Source organism: Clarias gariepinus, chromosome 6 (genome assembly GCF_024256425.1).
Source record: "Clarias gariepinus isolate MV-2021 ecotype Netherlands chromosome 6, CGAR_prim_01v2, whole genome shotgun sequence".
Lineage (NCBI taxonomy): Eukaryota > Metazoa > Chordata > Actinopteri > Siluriformes > Clariidae > Clarias > Clarias gariepinus.
In genome coordinates, this window is record NC_071105.1 from 12,373,573 (window position 1) to 12,390,817 (window position 17,245).

General features: G+C 38.6%; 2 protein-coding genes across 3 annotated transcripts in view; one reads left to right on the top strand and one right to left on the bottom strand.

The window, feature by feature from the left end:
* nme7 (NME/NM23 family member 7) overlaps positions 1–3,115 on the top strand; it is a 43,917-nt gene extending 40,802 nt beyond the window's left edge. For both annotated transcript variants that reach the window (XM_053499321.1, XM_053499320.1), the window contains 2 exons: positions 2,397–2,504; positions 3,032–3,115. In XM_053499321.1, the coding sequence (XP_053355296.1) occupies positions 2,397–2,504; positions 3,032–3,064 (141 nt within the window). In that variant the 3' untranslated portion in view covers positions 3,065–3,115. The remainder of the gene's footprint in view (positions 1–2,396; positions 2,505–3,031) is intronic.
* Positions 3,116–3,138: 23 nt separating this feature from the next.
* Positions 3,139–12,093, bottom strand: atp1b1a (ATPase Na+/K+ transporting subunit beta 1a). Its single transcript, XM_053499326.1, has 6 exons — positions 11,844–12,093; positions 8,824–8,952; positions 7,028–7,177; positions 5,009–5,193; positions 4,796–4,879; positions 3,139–4,643 (listed from the first exon to the last, which is right to left on the bottom strand). Exons 1-6 carry the CDS (start codon positions 11,935–11,937, stop codon positions 4,386–4,388), a joined length of 900 nt encoding a protein of 299 aa, XP_053355301.1. The 5' UTR covers positions 11,938–12,093; the 3' UTR covers positions 3,139–4,385.
* Positions 12,094–17,245: the final 5,152 nt, after the last annotated feature.

The following is a 17,245-nucleotide window of genomic DNA, read 5'->3' on the forward strand; positions in this document are numbered from 1 at the left end:
CACAGAGACACACACACATTATGCATACAGTGGTGTGGTACGTTTAGGTGTGTGTATTTTATTATTTCTGCAGATGTGTTTCAGACTGTACCTTGTTCAACACTTTTTGCTGTTTGTAAACTCTTATCTTAAATGAAACTAGCCAGACAGGAAGTATATTATTACTCTGGTGTGGCCTTGGAATATCTGTCTGGTGCACTGAGAACAGGAATGTAACAAGGGGACTCGAAGCAGGCTTCACTCCGTACCACACTAAAGCCCAGATACTACTGGTAAATTATCTGTCTTCGAACGTATTTTTCGTTAAACAGCAATCAACAGTAATAACTTTCTCTACTACATGTGTGGTCGATATTCCCGCTAAACCCATCCTAACCTCATAATAACGTGTTGGTTTCGATGGTGGGATTACAGGCCTTCCGAGCTCCTGAGAAATTTCAGCATCGTTCCAGGGTAAGGCCTAACAGACAGGTGGCTTGGGAAAGTGTGTTGCCGTGCGTTTTCTTTGAGACTTGTTACCATTTGGACGAGGCCTCTCCTGTGAGCATCACTAGGGGAGGTAGATCACGTTTCCTTGCAGGACAGTAGAGCCCGTGCCCTGTGTGCTTGAGCGTTTCACTTTATCCTGTTTAGTTCTGGCTGCAACGAGTCAGCTGGCTGATCCTTCAATGTAGAACACGGGTGAGACGCGAATTAAAGACTAGCTAGAAGCTACTGCCTTCCAGTGCGGCCCGAGTATTTAAAGCGTGCCTGTTTTGCGAGTGGCTTTAACGTTAAGTTTACTATTTGTACTTCAGCACTGTTCATTTCTTGGTTCGGATTGGTCAATAGGTGTTTTTTTTTTTTTTCTTTTTTAATCACAGCTCAACCTGTAGTGCTAGTGCCATGGCAAATCACTTGCAGGGTTATAGTAACACAATCCGTTTAATCGTTTTCATAGTAACAGCTCATACACAGGGACTTATAAAGTGGGAGCTCACATAATAATAATAATAATAATAATCATCATCATTTATCTTTTATACAGTTTATCGTTTACAGGGTCACAGGTAGCCCGGAGTGTATTCCAGGAAACATAGACCACAAGGCAGGGTAACACCCCCTGAACAGAGTGCCATTCTATCGCAGGGCACACATAGGCACACACACTCATTCACACACTATGGGGGAAAGTTTTGGGAACACCAGTTGGCCTAATCCGCATGTCTTTGGAGGCCACAGTGCTAACCGCTACACCACTGTGCTGCCAATAAAAATAATTATATAATAATTATTATAATTATATTATTATTCCTACTACTTTCATAGATCAAGGTGTACCTCTCAGATTACACCTTTTTAGTTTCTCTGTGAGATGATGCACTACTTATTTTGTCTTTATAACTTATAATCTCTATAAATAATAAACTTCAGGGTAGTTACAGTAACGTGTTGTATTGGGCCACATCACACAAACTATTTGATTTCCCTACGATGCAATTCATCATATTATACATTACAATAGTACAGCAACAAGAAGAGTATGTGATCTGTGCTAGGAATGTAATTCTAAGCCCTTCAGTGGGTCCTTGCTTGTTCTTCGGGATTCACCCATGGATGTGAGTGGCTTTTTAATATGGGACCAGATTGGACTGTTGACATGATTTGCCTTCATGATCTTGATCGTGCTGTGCAAGTGGCTTACATCTGATAATTATGTTTATTCCTAACGTTGTTACCTGTGAGAAAATGTCCTGTGCTTACAGAGAGGCCTGTAAATAGTCCAGTATCAGACATTGAGTCATACTAATACCGATATCAAAAATGACAAACGCGATCATGATAAGTGATGAGTTTATTTTGGTCTTATTTGCCGCATTACACCATGCCCTGAACATTGTTGAACATTCTGCTTTGTGCCAGTCTGCTGCATCTAACACATGCTAGGATTAAATGAACCTGTGCTTATCTGGTACCTATTAAATGACTGGGAGTCTTACTTTTATCTCCTCTTCTCATTCATTATTAATTTTTTTTTTCAGCTTTAATATGAGAAACCTTGAGCTTGTCACGCTTTTATTATGCATCTTTTTAGGCAACCTGAATGGTGTTCTCCTTGTGATTCTGATTGAGCAAAAAGGTATGAGAAATGTAGAGGAAGGAACTATTATTGTTTTTTTTTTTAATGAACAAACGAGTAATCTGATGCTTTAAACATAAAGGGAAGTAATCTGATTCCTCAGCACAGTAGGGTACGGAATAACCATCACCCTGCATGTATCTTCCCCTGAGCTCTCTTCAAGCTCATTGCTTAAAAGACAGATAAAGCGGGGCTGTTTGTTAATTCCATTGTTTCCAAATGCACAAAATCAATGAGTTGCAATATATTTATTATCTTCCAATCTCTTTGGTTACAGGAAATTGCTCGTCATTTGAGGCCCAAGACTTTACGAGCTCTTTACGGCAAGAACAAAGTACAGAACGCAGTCCACTGTACCGATCTTCCAGAGGACGGCTTACTGGAGGTAATTCTTCTCTAATCTTATTCACTTTTGTTTAAGTCATGAACTGGGGCAGTATGAGACAGACCTGCTGACGAACGTTTACTCGCCCCCTTACAAATAAATTCCACATGTCACATGAGACAAGTCGCAGGTCTCATGACGATCCACTGTAGGCTGAATCAAACCCACAGCGTGCATGTCTCTGTGAAAGACGAGCATGAGAGGGCAGGATTAAGTGGAGGAAGGGCTTTGTGTTTTTCAGGCAGTAGCTTTGGCCCATTCAGCATCATTGTTTCACACAAGCTCCAGATCTGTGCAGTCTCTTTTAACAAACGGCTCCTTGTTAATCATTCGCCTGCTGGGCAGCTCAGCCAGCGCATTCTTACAGAGGCCATACACATGCGCGCGCACACATCTATACTGAGAGCAGTATTTTTTATTTTTTTGGTGACTCACTTATGTAGACTGAAGATCAGTAAATTGCATGAAGTTTACTTGAATAATTTTCTAATGTGAATTCATGTGATATTCATTTGCTTTTCCTACAGGTCCAGTATTTCTTCAAGATTCTAGATGGCTGACTGTAGATATATAATTGCACATATATGATTTTATGATTGTTTAAATAATAATAAAAAAAAAAAAGACAACAATCTGGTTGGTTGTACATTTATTTGTTTAGGCCATACCTGTATTAAATAAAATGACAAAAGCAGCTGCAACTGCAGACAGATGTTCTTATGTTCAACATTGACTTTTAAGCACTTTTAACATTGATGAAACTTCATATTACATGGGGTACTGCATTGGATCTGATAAATTTCTAATTCCTGACCAGTGACTTTGGTATCTGGATTTATACAATACACTTTGTCCTGCAGAAAAAAAATTGTACAACTGCATAAATATAAAATTCTTCTACCATGTAAATGTCTAAACATTCATTAGAAAGTTACATCACATTGTGATGTCTCCAGCAAAAAAAAAAAAAAGGAAAACAAAAAAACAAAATTTAAATTAAAGCACTGAGTTGCCACGGTGACCATAGGGAGGAATATTCCTCCATTCTTGGATGGAGCCGATTCTCCAGACTAGATTACACACAGTTCTACACTTGAAGAAAAAGAAAGTAAAAGCCTTACACAGAAATGTCATTAACCCCAAACTCCCACACTGCAAGATGATCAAATAAGAGAAGATGTACAAGTACTTTCCCCACAATCAACAAAGTAAGTCAAAAAGAAAAAGATTCCATGGAGTGCAGTCATTTACTCACATACGGACCTGGGGATATCAGCGCGTACCATGCCACTAGTTTCTTATTACTTTTTTAAATTGTACAAATACAATTAGACACACTCAGCCATGTACACACACACACACACACACACACACTCATACTTACACACACACCTTGGACCACTAAACTGACTCACATAAGACAACAGAAATTATAACATGGCTTGGAAAAGGACCATTGTATGTGACTACTGCACTGCACATTCCAAAAATATAGAGCGAGACCACACTAGGCAGAAATACTCAGGGACAGAAACACTGCTCGCTACATCAGTAGTGGAATCATAATTTACAGTAATGAATGAACATGTCCCATGGCTCAAGGAATATTCTCATTTACAGTAGAATAAATACTTTGCTATTGCTACTCTTCCTGTAATGTTTACATTCTAACCCTAGACATATGCAGAGAAAGCTAGTGTAAAGCATACAGATTAAGTGTAGGTCCCGTATGTTATGAAAGTTTGTTCAAGACTAGTCGTGGTTTGTTTCTTTGTTTTAAATTGAGCTCTTATTTTATTTTTTATTTTTTTCAATTTTCATTTGTCTAAATTAATATGGTTTGAAATGGGCAGAGTAAAAGCGCTATTTTCATAGCTGTGGTCATGATTTGACCATAATTTTGAGGTCAAAACGTCCCTGATAACGGTCTTTATCACTGTAATCAATGTTTTCTCCGTATACTTTGCACTCAATGCGCAGCTCCTCATTATGGGTAATATTGGCGAACTGGATGGCCACTAGAGGCTGGAGGTATTCTGGGTGTAGCAGCTTGCCATAGTAAGGATAGTACTGCAGTGGGAATCCTTGGGCCATGCCAAAGTACTTAATTTCTTTGATTTTGTCAGCATCTTCTTCTTTCTGTAGAGCAGAAAAAATAAGGCTGTTGGTTCACACCCAAACACTGAGGAATAAGTTAAAGGAGCACAACAAAGCAGGTCGAGTGGACCGGCTTTTCCACCCTCACTGTGTGTGTGTGTTTAGGCATTTATACAGTAGAATGCAAGCCGTACCTTGCTGCTGCAGTAGATGGGAATTATAAATTCTGGAATCTTTCCACCAGCAGCCAGAGGGAGCGAGACATTGGTTTTGGGAGGCTAAAGAATGAAAGAAGTAATCTATAAGCTACAAGCCACAGCCTCAGACATTACAAGATATTTATTTATGTAAACTCAATGTGTACTTTTCTGAGCATTCTTCTTTATTTTCTATGAGTTAGAACTTACCCTAGGTCTGAAATTGACAATCCTGTTGAGCTTGACAATAAGGCAGGGCTTTCCAGCCTTAAAGCCGAAGTCGGGGTCATCTATGCCTGAGCAGGCTCCCAGCCAGGATCTCTTGAAGCGACAGGCCTTTCTTTTGCCATCATCATCCTCCAATAGCCCACGATCAGTATATTTGCCAGGAGTTTCTAAACATGCACCACAACAAGACATGAATATTGTGTATTCAAAGTATGTATAACAAAGTATTTATACTCCAAGGTTCACTGCATCTGTAGCCACAGGGTCACTTTCATCATATTTATACACAGAAAACGAATGTTCAACAGTGATTGAGTGTAATAATATGGTGATATTTTACCTATGCGCCACATACATTATACTGTTAGGATATTCTATTATGTAACAATTTCTTTCTCTTTGTAACTGAGTTGTTGTGTGGACATCCTAACCATTCAAATAATAATACTGTGGATTTTTTTTCTTATTTTTCTTATTTTATTTTTATAAAATTATTTGTGTTCTAGGTAGGTAAGCTAAGTATTTCAAGCCTTTTTTGTGAGTCCTAACTTTGATGATTACTTGATTTTGACTTTTGATGATTACAGCTATAAATAAATCTAGTATATTAAAATATCTGATTTCAAGTTTGGGTAAATTATAGGCCTCCGAGTGGCGCAGTGGTAAAGTGCTCGCCCTATCATCCAGGGATCGCTGGTTCGAGCCCCGGGTGATGCTGTTTTCCTCTCACAGCCGGAGGTCTAGAGAGAGCTGATTGGTCGAGCTCTCTCAGGGGGGAGGGATGAGAGGTACTCGCGCTCCCACATTAATCACGGCTCTACAGCCCATCAGGAGCTGAGTGGTAGTAGTAGCCTTAATGTGGGAGCCCCCTAGTGACGGGGAGGAATTGGCCACCACTAAATTAGGGAAGAAAATTGGAAAAATCCAAAAAAATAATAATAAAAATTAAAAGTTTGGGTAAATTATGGATATTCATACAGTATAAATACCATATATATTTTGGACTATTTCATTACATGCAATCACAATAGGGAAGACTGCTGATTTAACAGAAGGGTAAACCACAGAAGCTGAAATGGCTGGCTGTTCTCAGATGACCGAAAGTGTGATAGGTAAGGGGCACAAGCAACAGGAATGACTGCAGCTTTAAGAAGATTTTCAAACAAAGCCTGATGCTGGAGTCAGTGCACCAAGAGCCACCACACACAGATGCCTTCAAAAAATAAGCAACAACCAGAGACAACATCAGAAGCATCTTACCTGGCCTAAGAAGAAAAAGAACTGGACCTGACTGGTCTAGAGTCCTCTTTTTAGTAGAAAGTAAATTTATTTATTTAAATTATCATTTGGAGTGTGAAGTTTCCACGATTGATGATGATTTGGGTGCCATGTCATATTGCTGGTGTTACTTGACTATGTTTTATCAAGTCCAAATTCAACATAACTGTTTACCATGCTTCCGTCTGCTGACTAGCTTTATGGAGATGCTGATTTCAGTTTCCGTATGAAAACTACCCCTAACTGGTTTGCTGAACATGATATTTGAACAAGAGAAAAATGAGAAGCAGCTGCCCCAACAATACAGACGAGCTGAAGGCTGTTATCAAAGCAACCTGGTCTTCAATAACAGCTCTGTCATGCCACAGGCTTATTGCCTACATGCTGTGTTGCACGGATTTAGTAATTTATGCTTAGGAAGCCTTGACTAAGTAGTAAATGTATAAACAGACATGATTTTCAGAAGTTAAACATTTCTGTATTGTAATTTCTTTACTGAAAGATATTAGGAAATATTTTAATATTTTGAGATACTGGATTTTTGATTTGTATAAGCTGTGAGCCATAGCTATGAAGAAAAAAAGGCTTGACCTTTTTCAATGCATCTAGAATATATGAGTTTCACTTTTTGAATTAAATTGCAAAAGAAAAAAAATCCACACTGTTCTAACACTATACATTGTGTTCTGGGCAATGTTTTTGTGGGAAAAAAAAGCAACTTACCCCCACAGTCTTCAAAGTTCTCATCTGTCTGTTTTTCATCTTTGTATGCCTCCAGTATGTCTTTTATGGCTTTTACAAATGGCCTGTAAGTTTCACCCTCGATGCTGTAGGAGATCTCACCTTTATCAGACTGTGGGGTGTGTGATAAGCCTGAGGAGAGAAAATAAGACAGAATAGACTTTTTGACTTTTCCTGTCATAACTTTCAGGAGAAACCATTTCTGTGTTTTGCATTTCCTCGTATGTGCAAGCATCAAATATAGACACATCTCCACTGTTGCAAAGTAAAATCCATTCATTATCTTGGTTAGCTATTCAGATGAAACTCCTGTTCTCAGCCTGGCAGTAATTTTCCACCCAGCTCGCGCACAAGGCCAAATTGGGGCGTGGTTATGAGCACAGTCAGCGAGGGGGAATGAGTGGGAGGAACCCTTGTATCACTTGCAAGGTCATGATTCCTGTTAACGGTCTTTGCATGGATATGCATTTTTTGATCCCATACAGAGACTCTGACTTAGTTTTTTTATGTCAAAAATAATTTAAAGGAAAAATGAGAGATGTATTTCTCTTTTACTCTATGCAAACTTGTACAGATTCAGCCTCACTGTGCCTGAGCCAGCCCCCCCCTTTTCTTCACCTCACGTGCTTCACTCACACAATGGAAACTTTTAGCCCCTGAGAGGAGGGTGGGACTTCAGACCAGTGAGCGTGTCTACCACCTCCTTCCCTTATCATGGCTTCCAATCATAGCGTGCTCTGCTGGGCTCCACTCTGCACCTACTCATGTTCCTTCTTTCCCTGAACCTATCTGCACAGAGGCTGCTGCTCTTCAGGGGGAAATGGCACCAGCACACTGTTTAACACTGAATACAGCTAAATTTATGCCAAGGCGACAGCACACACTCTGCAAACATTCATTGGCCCAAAACTGTGGAGGCTGGTTGGGCAAACGCCTGGCAATAGAACAATAAAAAGTCTAGCAATGCCTGAACGTCCTCCAAGATTAGCAGGACAACTTGAAATACTGTATAGCTATGCTGTCGTTTTTCTTTCACTACTGAATATCAGTTATTTATCATATTTTAATTTCCAGTTTGTTACATTGGATTAGTAAAGCCCTAAATTGTGAGATACACCTATCAATAACACATATATGGTTTTAAACTGAATCAGCATCTGCCCCTCTATAAGAGGGGCAATTCTGACATTTAATCGTTGTCATCGAGATGCAAAGTAAAACAGTAACACCCCTCTTGTAGCTGACACACAAACCAAAGAGTGAGACAAAATGGCTGAAAAGGTCTTTCTCATTTCAGAAAAGTTTTTTTTTTCTTTTCAGGAAACATAGAAAACTCAAATACTACCATTACTTCTAAGCTGCGTGTTCTTCATTGCTACTTAACATCAATCAGTTTGATCAAAGCTGTGTTATTGTCCTTGTGGATGCTTTACAGCTCATCAGATGCCTGTTGATATTTAGAGATCTGCAAATTACCTTATTAATTAAAGTGCTACTGAACAGACACGATTACCAAAGTTTATAAACAAAGTCAATGCTAAGTGGATAATTAAAAAGTCAACTGTATGTTAATAAGTGTCAGAAATTCAGCTTTGTGAGTCAGTTAGATTTAAGATTTTGTGAGCTTGATAGAATCAATTAGCCAGTTACACGTAATTCATCATCTCACTGATGCCCTATATATTTTAAATTTTGCTTCAAATTACAAGCTCTAACATTGTGTGACACACAAAACACTAAAATTTGCTCACACTAGGCACATTGTCCTGGTTACTTACCTGGGGGTGCAACTCTGTCCTGGTATGTGGGCTTGTAGTTGCTAAGGGTCAAAAGCATCGCCTGGATGGTGCCGATGAAAATTCCGGCCAAGCAGCCGTAGAAGATTACATAAAAGATGAAGATTTTTACTGCAGAAAATGGAGGGGAAAAAAGTATACACATTAAATTGTAATATTTGTAATAGCATTTGTCATTAATATTATTACAAATAAATGAGAGGTGGTATGGTTATTAAAGAATGCCTCATTTAAAATCTCCTGACCCCTGAAAGCAAGGTGTGGATTAAATAAAACTTGTTTTTGTATTGATAGACGAAATTAAACCAGTTTACATTCTGGAATTGTTGTAGTTGTATCAATGGATAAAATAATGTCCAATATGTATTTATTTCTAGGCTAGATATTTTGTCAGATTTCTTTACCATACAAGAGGGAACTAGCAATTAGCATAAGGTCAACTTTCCATTGACGCAATGCTTAAAGGCTTGCCTCAAAATGTTGTTTCATATAATGGTTGTGTAAAAAATGCAATTCTTTCAAAATGTAAAACTAAGCAAAATCAGTGTGACACGTGACTCTCATGACCAGAGACTTCCTGATTTTCCATGTGAGGAAGTTTGCTTCCCACAGCGGCTGTGTAAATTTGGCAAAAACTGCAACACAAGTCCAAACAGTTCAGAAATCTCTCACTCGGTTGTGAATGTCCGTGACAGAGGATCATAGAGCTCACACACTACCTTGCTCAGTCTCAGAGCCCAGTTTTATTTCCCTCTCTGTATTAAGAACTACAACAAGCCATGGCCCTAGGGGTCTAAAAATGCTCTACGGGGTCTATAAAGGCCCTGCTCACAGTTTCCAACCCCCATAGACAGTGCAGAAGGGTTCAGCTGCTCATCAGACACAGGGGCATTATGGGGGTCGACCTTTCTGCTTCTTTCACTTACAGTAATAAACAGTTTACAGATCTACAGGAAACACCTTTACAGTTCATTGTTTCAATAACAATACGATAAAATGGCAGTAACAAGCTTTGCATGAATCTTTCTGTAAGTAAGGCTGAGGAAATATTAGGCCCTAGGGGTGGGTTTGCCATCCTGGAAGTGGGGCATGTCTTGTTCCTGATATGAAGGTTGATCTCTGACTTGTGAAGTTGAAATGGTGTGAATCTGCCCATATAGGACAAAGATCAATGGTTAACAAGATCACGCTTACAGAATATGTACTTGGACACACATTAACAGAGAAAGAGATTACCAGAATCAGGTAAGGAATAAAAGTGTGGATTATAAGGAATGTAATGGTTTGTCCAGTTAGAGAGATGAGAGTTAGGTGTCTGTCTCACTCCCTCTAAGCTCCTCCTTAGTTTCACAACCAACACAGCGGCAACAAAGCACTTGTGGCGCATTTTTGAAGTTTTTTTTAACTATATAAATATATCTCAGCAGTAAATTGAACACAATCACTGTTAAAAAACTGGAACCAGGAAAAAAAAAATCAAATCCAATAAGCTTTAAACGCTTGTTAGAAATCCCTGTAGTGTTTAGACTATGGTAAGATAGTGTAATTAACCCTGTAGTTTAGCCGTTTAGCGTTAGCTCAAAGCTTAGCCAAGCACCCGAGATGACTGCTTCGTACCACAACGATACATTAATTCCGTTACAGCAAACACCAACTGTTTTCTGCTCTTCTCTGCATTTCATAAACACATGTCTATGTCGTTTCCGTACAACCCGGGTAGTGAAAAGTTCTCAAAAACACTTCTGGTAATCAGCGTCATTCTTTTTTACTTGAAACCATCCTATAAGCGTCAAGAAGTCAGTCGGTGGCCACATGCCACCATTTTAGCAGCGTCGAGCTAACTAACGTGTTAGAGAAATAATTAAAGCACACGCGCTTCTTTTAAACACCAACTGTTGAATGCAAACAACGGAAAAACGGTCTTAACGTAGTTTAACGGAAATTCAATTCGTTTCCTTCTTGAGACAGAAAGAGCGTGTGTGTGTGTGCCATGTGTCCCGCTGCTGTATGTCTCATCGCAACTATACACAAACCAAACAGAAATGAATGCCCACGGGTGATAAACTATTAACTCCAACTGCCCTCCCACACAGAAAAAAACTAGCATTATTAAGCTAACACTAAAATTAAAATATTGATCACGTAGAAAAAAAATACTTTTTTTTGTTTGTTTTGTTTTTGCGTGTGTGTGTGTCCGCCATAAAGTGTTGAATGACTGCTAAACGGTGAACACAGTAGGCCTTAAATCACCTTGATTCACCTTGGGGGTGGGAAATTAGCCTTTGTGCAAAAAAAGGTTAGAAAGCTCTTCACCTCCCTGAATAAATACCGCGCTGTAACGTCACAGTAATTACACAGTACCGAGTACAGAAACAGCCCTGACAGGAAACACAAAGCCCGTTAGTGTCCTCAAAACGTGAGGTCGGTATATCGACAGGAAGGAAAAAAGACTCCTTTCTCTCTCACGCACACAAACACATTATATATTTTAGCATCTTAATATCCGCCCTTCTTGTTATTGTTGCCCTTTTCCCCTGAATTCATATTTCCTTTAACTATTCATTTACTGTCCTCTAGCCTACAATAGCAAGTTACATGGTAAAGTTCGTCAGTAAGAGTTTTATTGTTACATTACTCAAATATTCAACAGCCAACTATGTCGAGAACTATATGTCGAGTATATATACACACACACACACAAGGTACAAAATTATATTGTATGTTAGATTTGTGTGTGGTTCATGGCAGCATGCTCCTTCATTCTCACCCTCTTTCTATTTTTTTTGCACTGAAAATGAAAGTCACGACACAGCGTGTTGAGGAAACTCAGACCGAACAGGTGCTGTACCAACCTGATGTCCCTCTCTTTCTCTGTACTGTTCTTTACTTCTCTTCCGTCGGCATTAACCACTCTTAAACTAAGAATATATATCCTGAACATTAGAAGCACACACTTTACACCCCGACAGCAAGGAAGAGGAAAAAAAGCGTCGTGGACTTACACCAACTGCCGCCGGTACGTCCTAAAAATTCCTTCTTTTCAGAATTCCACAGAAAGCTCTTCCATCCGCCGTCTCCGTCCTTATTCGCGGACATTTTCAGGCTTTTAGTTCCCTTTGTGTATTTTTATTTTGGGTTTTTGTTACTTATTTTCTTGTAATTGTGTGCCTTTCTTTCAGGTACCTGACCGCCAGAGCTGTATTCCTTTCAGCTAACTCTTCGGAAAGGACAGAGTCGTACCCGGCTCGTGAGCTTGGATCCGCCCATTATATCCTTTACGCTCAGTGGCCCCGCCCACATACGTTCTAATAAGTCACCTTCAAGTAGGAGGCCCGAAACTGACCCAATCAAAGGCTGTCTTCTGTTGCGTAACAACATCGTGAACGAGGGTCGAACTCAAGCTGCCGCGCGCGCCTATTGCGTCAACGGCTTAGGCTAAACATTACAAAGCTATAAGGTTGTATGTGTATAAATGTCGGTCATACGTGTAGCAGTAACCTTAACCTCAGGTTTAACATAGAGTTCCTACTCATTTTCTCTCCTTACAGTATAAATGACCTTGTGTGTCATGGTTACTTTACATGCTTGCATGCTTATGTTTTTTTTTACACTGACCAGCATTGAATGAATGGGTTCCTGTGGCCAAAGCACTGTTCCAGTGGTTACTAACGTTTCATTACTGAATCCATTCATTTATTACTAAACCCCGGGGTTCATTTGCCCAGATGGCGCTGTGATGCATATTTAAAAAAAAAAAAAAAAAATTTAAGGCATTTAAAACATCAATCCATCCCATGCATTTTTCTTTTTAAAAAAAAAAAAAGTATAGTGTGATTGTAGTATGTGGTGCTCCTGATTTACTCCTGTCACCGCTAGGTCTGTCCCAGTGATCTCTGCTCCACTCAAGGTCAGATGTGGGAGGTATCTATCACACACCTGGAAAGAGGAGCCACTCTCATTACGCCAGCATGGACAATCCACACAAAGTCTCACACACTCATTTAAACATGGAGGCACACACATTTAAAACAGTGCATAAAGGGCATTAAGGGCATGGTGGTAATAATCATTTAAAAAATGACCACAATATGATGTTTGTGGCTGTTTGTGGCTCTTAAAGTACCAACATAAAACATTGTCCGTTTGTTATAACTCACTATACACAGTAAGTACACAACATTCAATAAGTGTACATTTTATAAGTGATTAAATAAAGGCCAACAAAAATTTATTTAAAGTGGATATGCAAGGTAGTGCAAGTAACCATAGAGTGCATCACATATAATAAGTGATGCAAATAGCACTAATGTGCAGTTGGATGTAAGACGTTTGTAATATTAGTAAGTATATAACCATCTGTGGAAGAAAGAAAGAAAGAAAAAAAGAAACTTTAAACACCACTGCTTTCACAAATGGTGATGCAATTAGTATGCGTCCTTTTTCATGACAAAGGTGTTTAAATAATAATGAAAAATAAGAAGGCAGAGGTTAAACCTGATTTTTGTATACTATAAACTAATTAGCTACTCAGACTCATCTTTTCTTGTAAAAGAGGAGTGACAATGAATCTGATTAAAAAGATTTAAGATATGTTATCATGATCACTGTTTATACTATTATAATATTTAGCATTTTAGTATGGTTTATTAATTTATAATTTTATTTATTTATATTTAATTATCAGGCATAATAATGATTGTTGTTTTTGTTGTTGTTATTGTTGCTGTTGCTTACAGAACATTACATTTCATGTTTTTGCATTTCAGTGGCATTTAAATTTTCAGATTCTGCTAAAGAACGAAGATGTGTCTTTTGACTTTAAGAGAATCTGAAAGCGCCTTTACAAACTACTGGTAAAAGGGCACTGGCAAGCATGTATGATGAGTTCTGTTTTCATATAAACACTGATGTGTGGAAAAAGGTGAGAAAGGTCAAACAAGTGTGTTTGTTTTGTTCAAGCTATATGTATGTTCAGATGGGTGACAAATTAAAGGAAAAGCTGGTGGCTCTGTTGTTATGCTGTGTTATCCTACGATAAAACATGATGGTGTCTTCTAGGTTGACATTGTTCCCATCCACATTGGCCAAGAGCTCACTGTATGGTCTGCTGAGGATAAAAATTATATAAAACATATGCTATGGCCTTTTCTCATTGGATTCCAACCCAGTTAAACAACTGTGGGAGAATTTGGAACAATGTTAGACAGCCCTCTCCACCACTATCATCAAAACACCAACTATGAGGAATTCTTGTAAAAAATTTGCATTTTTCCTTCCAGCACAGTTTCAAAATACTGTATGAATGTACAGAGTACAATGCCAAGGTGCACTGAAGCTTGTCTGATAACTCATGGTGATGTTTTCATATTTTCAATTTATTTAATACATCAAGTGGAAGATCATATGAAAAAAAATATATATTACGATATCATAGATTTTAATGTGATTTCATTAAATATTTATTTTGAACGGACAAAATAAGGTATAATCATTTATTGTTAATTGCTGAAGTGCTATATATATATTTTTTTTAATTCTGTGTTTTAACACTTGTGAGTGTTTTACATCTCCAAAAAGTATAACTAGCACCAGTCAACAAGTTAGTGAGCCTCTTTCTGATCAAAACCGAGCACATGTCTGAGATGTGAGGGGCCACTCATGTAAGCTGATCGAAGATAAGAAGCCACAGGCTTTGTGTTTACACAGATCACAATGTTTGCAAGTCCATTGGGAGGTGCTGCATGCTTTTATAGGTTGAGGGTTGCACATGTCCTCGGACTGTCAGGCCCCAGTTCAGCAACAACACTGTACATGTTTAGAGGTGCTGGAAGATGGCATTTCCTGAACGGGGTAATATAGACAAGAAAGCAAATCATGGAACTGGCCTCAAATTCAAAATATCTTTCACAGAGAGAGTCAATGTAGAGCAGAGAGATTGTCAGGTCACTCATCACTGCAGCTATATTTAGTGCTTTGTTCTTGTAGTAATTGTTGCCTTGTGTATTGGTCTCCCATGTTTACTTTTATTATTTGGCACACATGCATAGAATGTTGTTAAGAAGCTATATTTATACGTGTTTCCTTTACTTGCCATAAAACAGTGTTGATTGAAAAAGAGTTGTCTCAGTATAAATGTGTAAGTAATATGTCATACTAATGTTATAGTCTGTGACAGAACAGAAAAGATTGGGAGAGTATTTGATACAGAGACTAGACAATCTTGCCACTTTTAAAAAACTACAGATTTTATAGGTAATTTATATGTTTTTAGTCTTCCTCAATAGTGCAATGTACAGAGAATAACCTCAGGTGTCATACACTTACCAACTGTTTTTATTTTTCCTTAGTTTATAAGGATACTTGAAAAGTGATTCTAATATAAACTGAGGTACATTATGAAGACTCCATGGGGGTGTAGTTATATTAAAATAAACTCTGCCATGTAATTCCTGACTGTATTACAACATTAGATCATCTGAAGATTCCCACCATCCGTACGCAATGGAAGCTGGAACTGCATGTTGAGATGGCTCCAACCTGAACTCTGGCCAATGTTAACAGCCACAGTTAAAATCTCTTGGCATTAGCACTTGCTACATTGTAGCTCAGAGCTCATCTTTCATCACTGTTTACACTCTAAAGCATCACTTTGTTCTTAAAAACACCCAGATACAGATCTCGAGAGATGAAGGTGACTGGTAAAGATCATTTTCAGAATTGAATAATGTTGTCCGTAGAAGGCCGGAGTTGTAATACACACATTCTTGGCTGGCATTGTATTGACATAAAGTTTAGATCCACTTTGTAATTCATGTCAATAAACCCTTGAGCAACTGTATTATACCTTGTAACTTAAAAGTGTTCTTACTCTTTTGCAGTTGCTGGTAAAGAGTTACAACATGTTACAATGTGTTACCAATGGAAGACCGTTTTAAATCAGTTTTTAAATCCAATGTGGATGAGAAGAGGCTACCAAGCACAATCAGACAGACTGCTAGACTTTTTACCAGCTGTTTATATCCCTGCCAATCTCAAACTCTATGAATTTGATGCTGTCCAAGCATTTGCAGTGTTGCTAATAAGGCATCTGGCTTCCAGATCCTGGCAGCAGGTTTCTGGGCCGCAAGGATGCACAATGGTTAACCAGGGACAAGACATTGTAACAAAAGTTTTCTCTACATTATGTAATTAAATTAATACCTACCTAACTTTAATTGATTAAAATATAGGCTATTGAAAAAAGCATGACCAATTTTTTGGCATTCAATATAAAGGATTTGTAGTTTAATGATGTGGCACGAAACAGGACTTTGTTTAATAGAGTTGGAACATATCCTCTGTGGTCTTTAATTGGATCCAGGAACTTTATGCTTGAGCTAAATGAATTCATGGAATGGACACTCAGGCAGGATAAAAGTAACACTGAGGATTTTAAATCATATGATGCATTCCAGGATGCCTAAATAAATCACAATTTATGTATCTGTGCACATTTGCATGTAAACAAACTCCCTTTATGGTTTGTAGATTTAAAAAGCCTGTCCATCTCTCTAACTTCTCATGTTTCTCTGTGCTCTGGATGGAGCCGTGGATCTGCAGGGCACCTGGCTGCAGCCACAGTACTCGATACGCAATTAGAGGAGCGGCAGAGGGAAACACCAGGCTATCTGGCCCAGTGCAGGCTCCCCATGATGAGCAACAAAGCCCTGAGGGAAGTAAAAGCCAGACAGGCAGTTCCAGCACACACAATCAATACTTATAGAATACATACAACGTCACACAATTTTCCAAACCATGTCATCCAACCACACTATAAAATATGCACATGTGGTGTATGTTTTAGTGTAAGTGTGTTATACTGAGGGCATTTTCGGTACAGTATACATTTCTCTCCAGAATAAAACCTGAAATGTGCATTGGTTTGTGATATTCTTAGGGGCATTTGTGTGTGGGTGAGTCTGCTAAAGATGCTAATAAGATTTAGTCTGATGTTAATGGGATTTACCATAATGCTCTGCCATGGGTCAGTGGTTTGCTTGACTCCTTTAATGCATTAGACATTAGGTCCTAATGGTTAGGTTTTGGAAGTTTTTTATTTTATTCAAGGGATTTGAAAGATCATATCAGGAAGATCAATCTCTTCAACTGGAATTCAAATCAGGCACTAGAAAGCAAATGTGTGTGGCGATTGAATAAGAAGCACTTTGACAAATATTCCCATGCTTAGTTTAACAGGCTGCTCAGTGAAACACCAGAAAACCCAAAGTCAATATTATGTTTTGAAGTGAGTAAGCCATTGGTTATGACCCAAAAAAATGACCCACACCTCTCTGTGATTGGTATAGAGAGCACGCTCTGGCTCTGTATTTGTTTAAGAGCATGTCGTTTGAGTCACTCAGTCGTG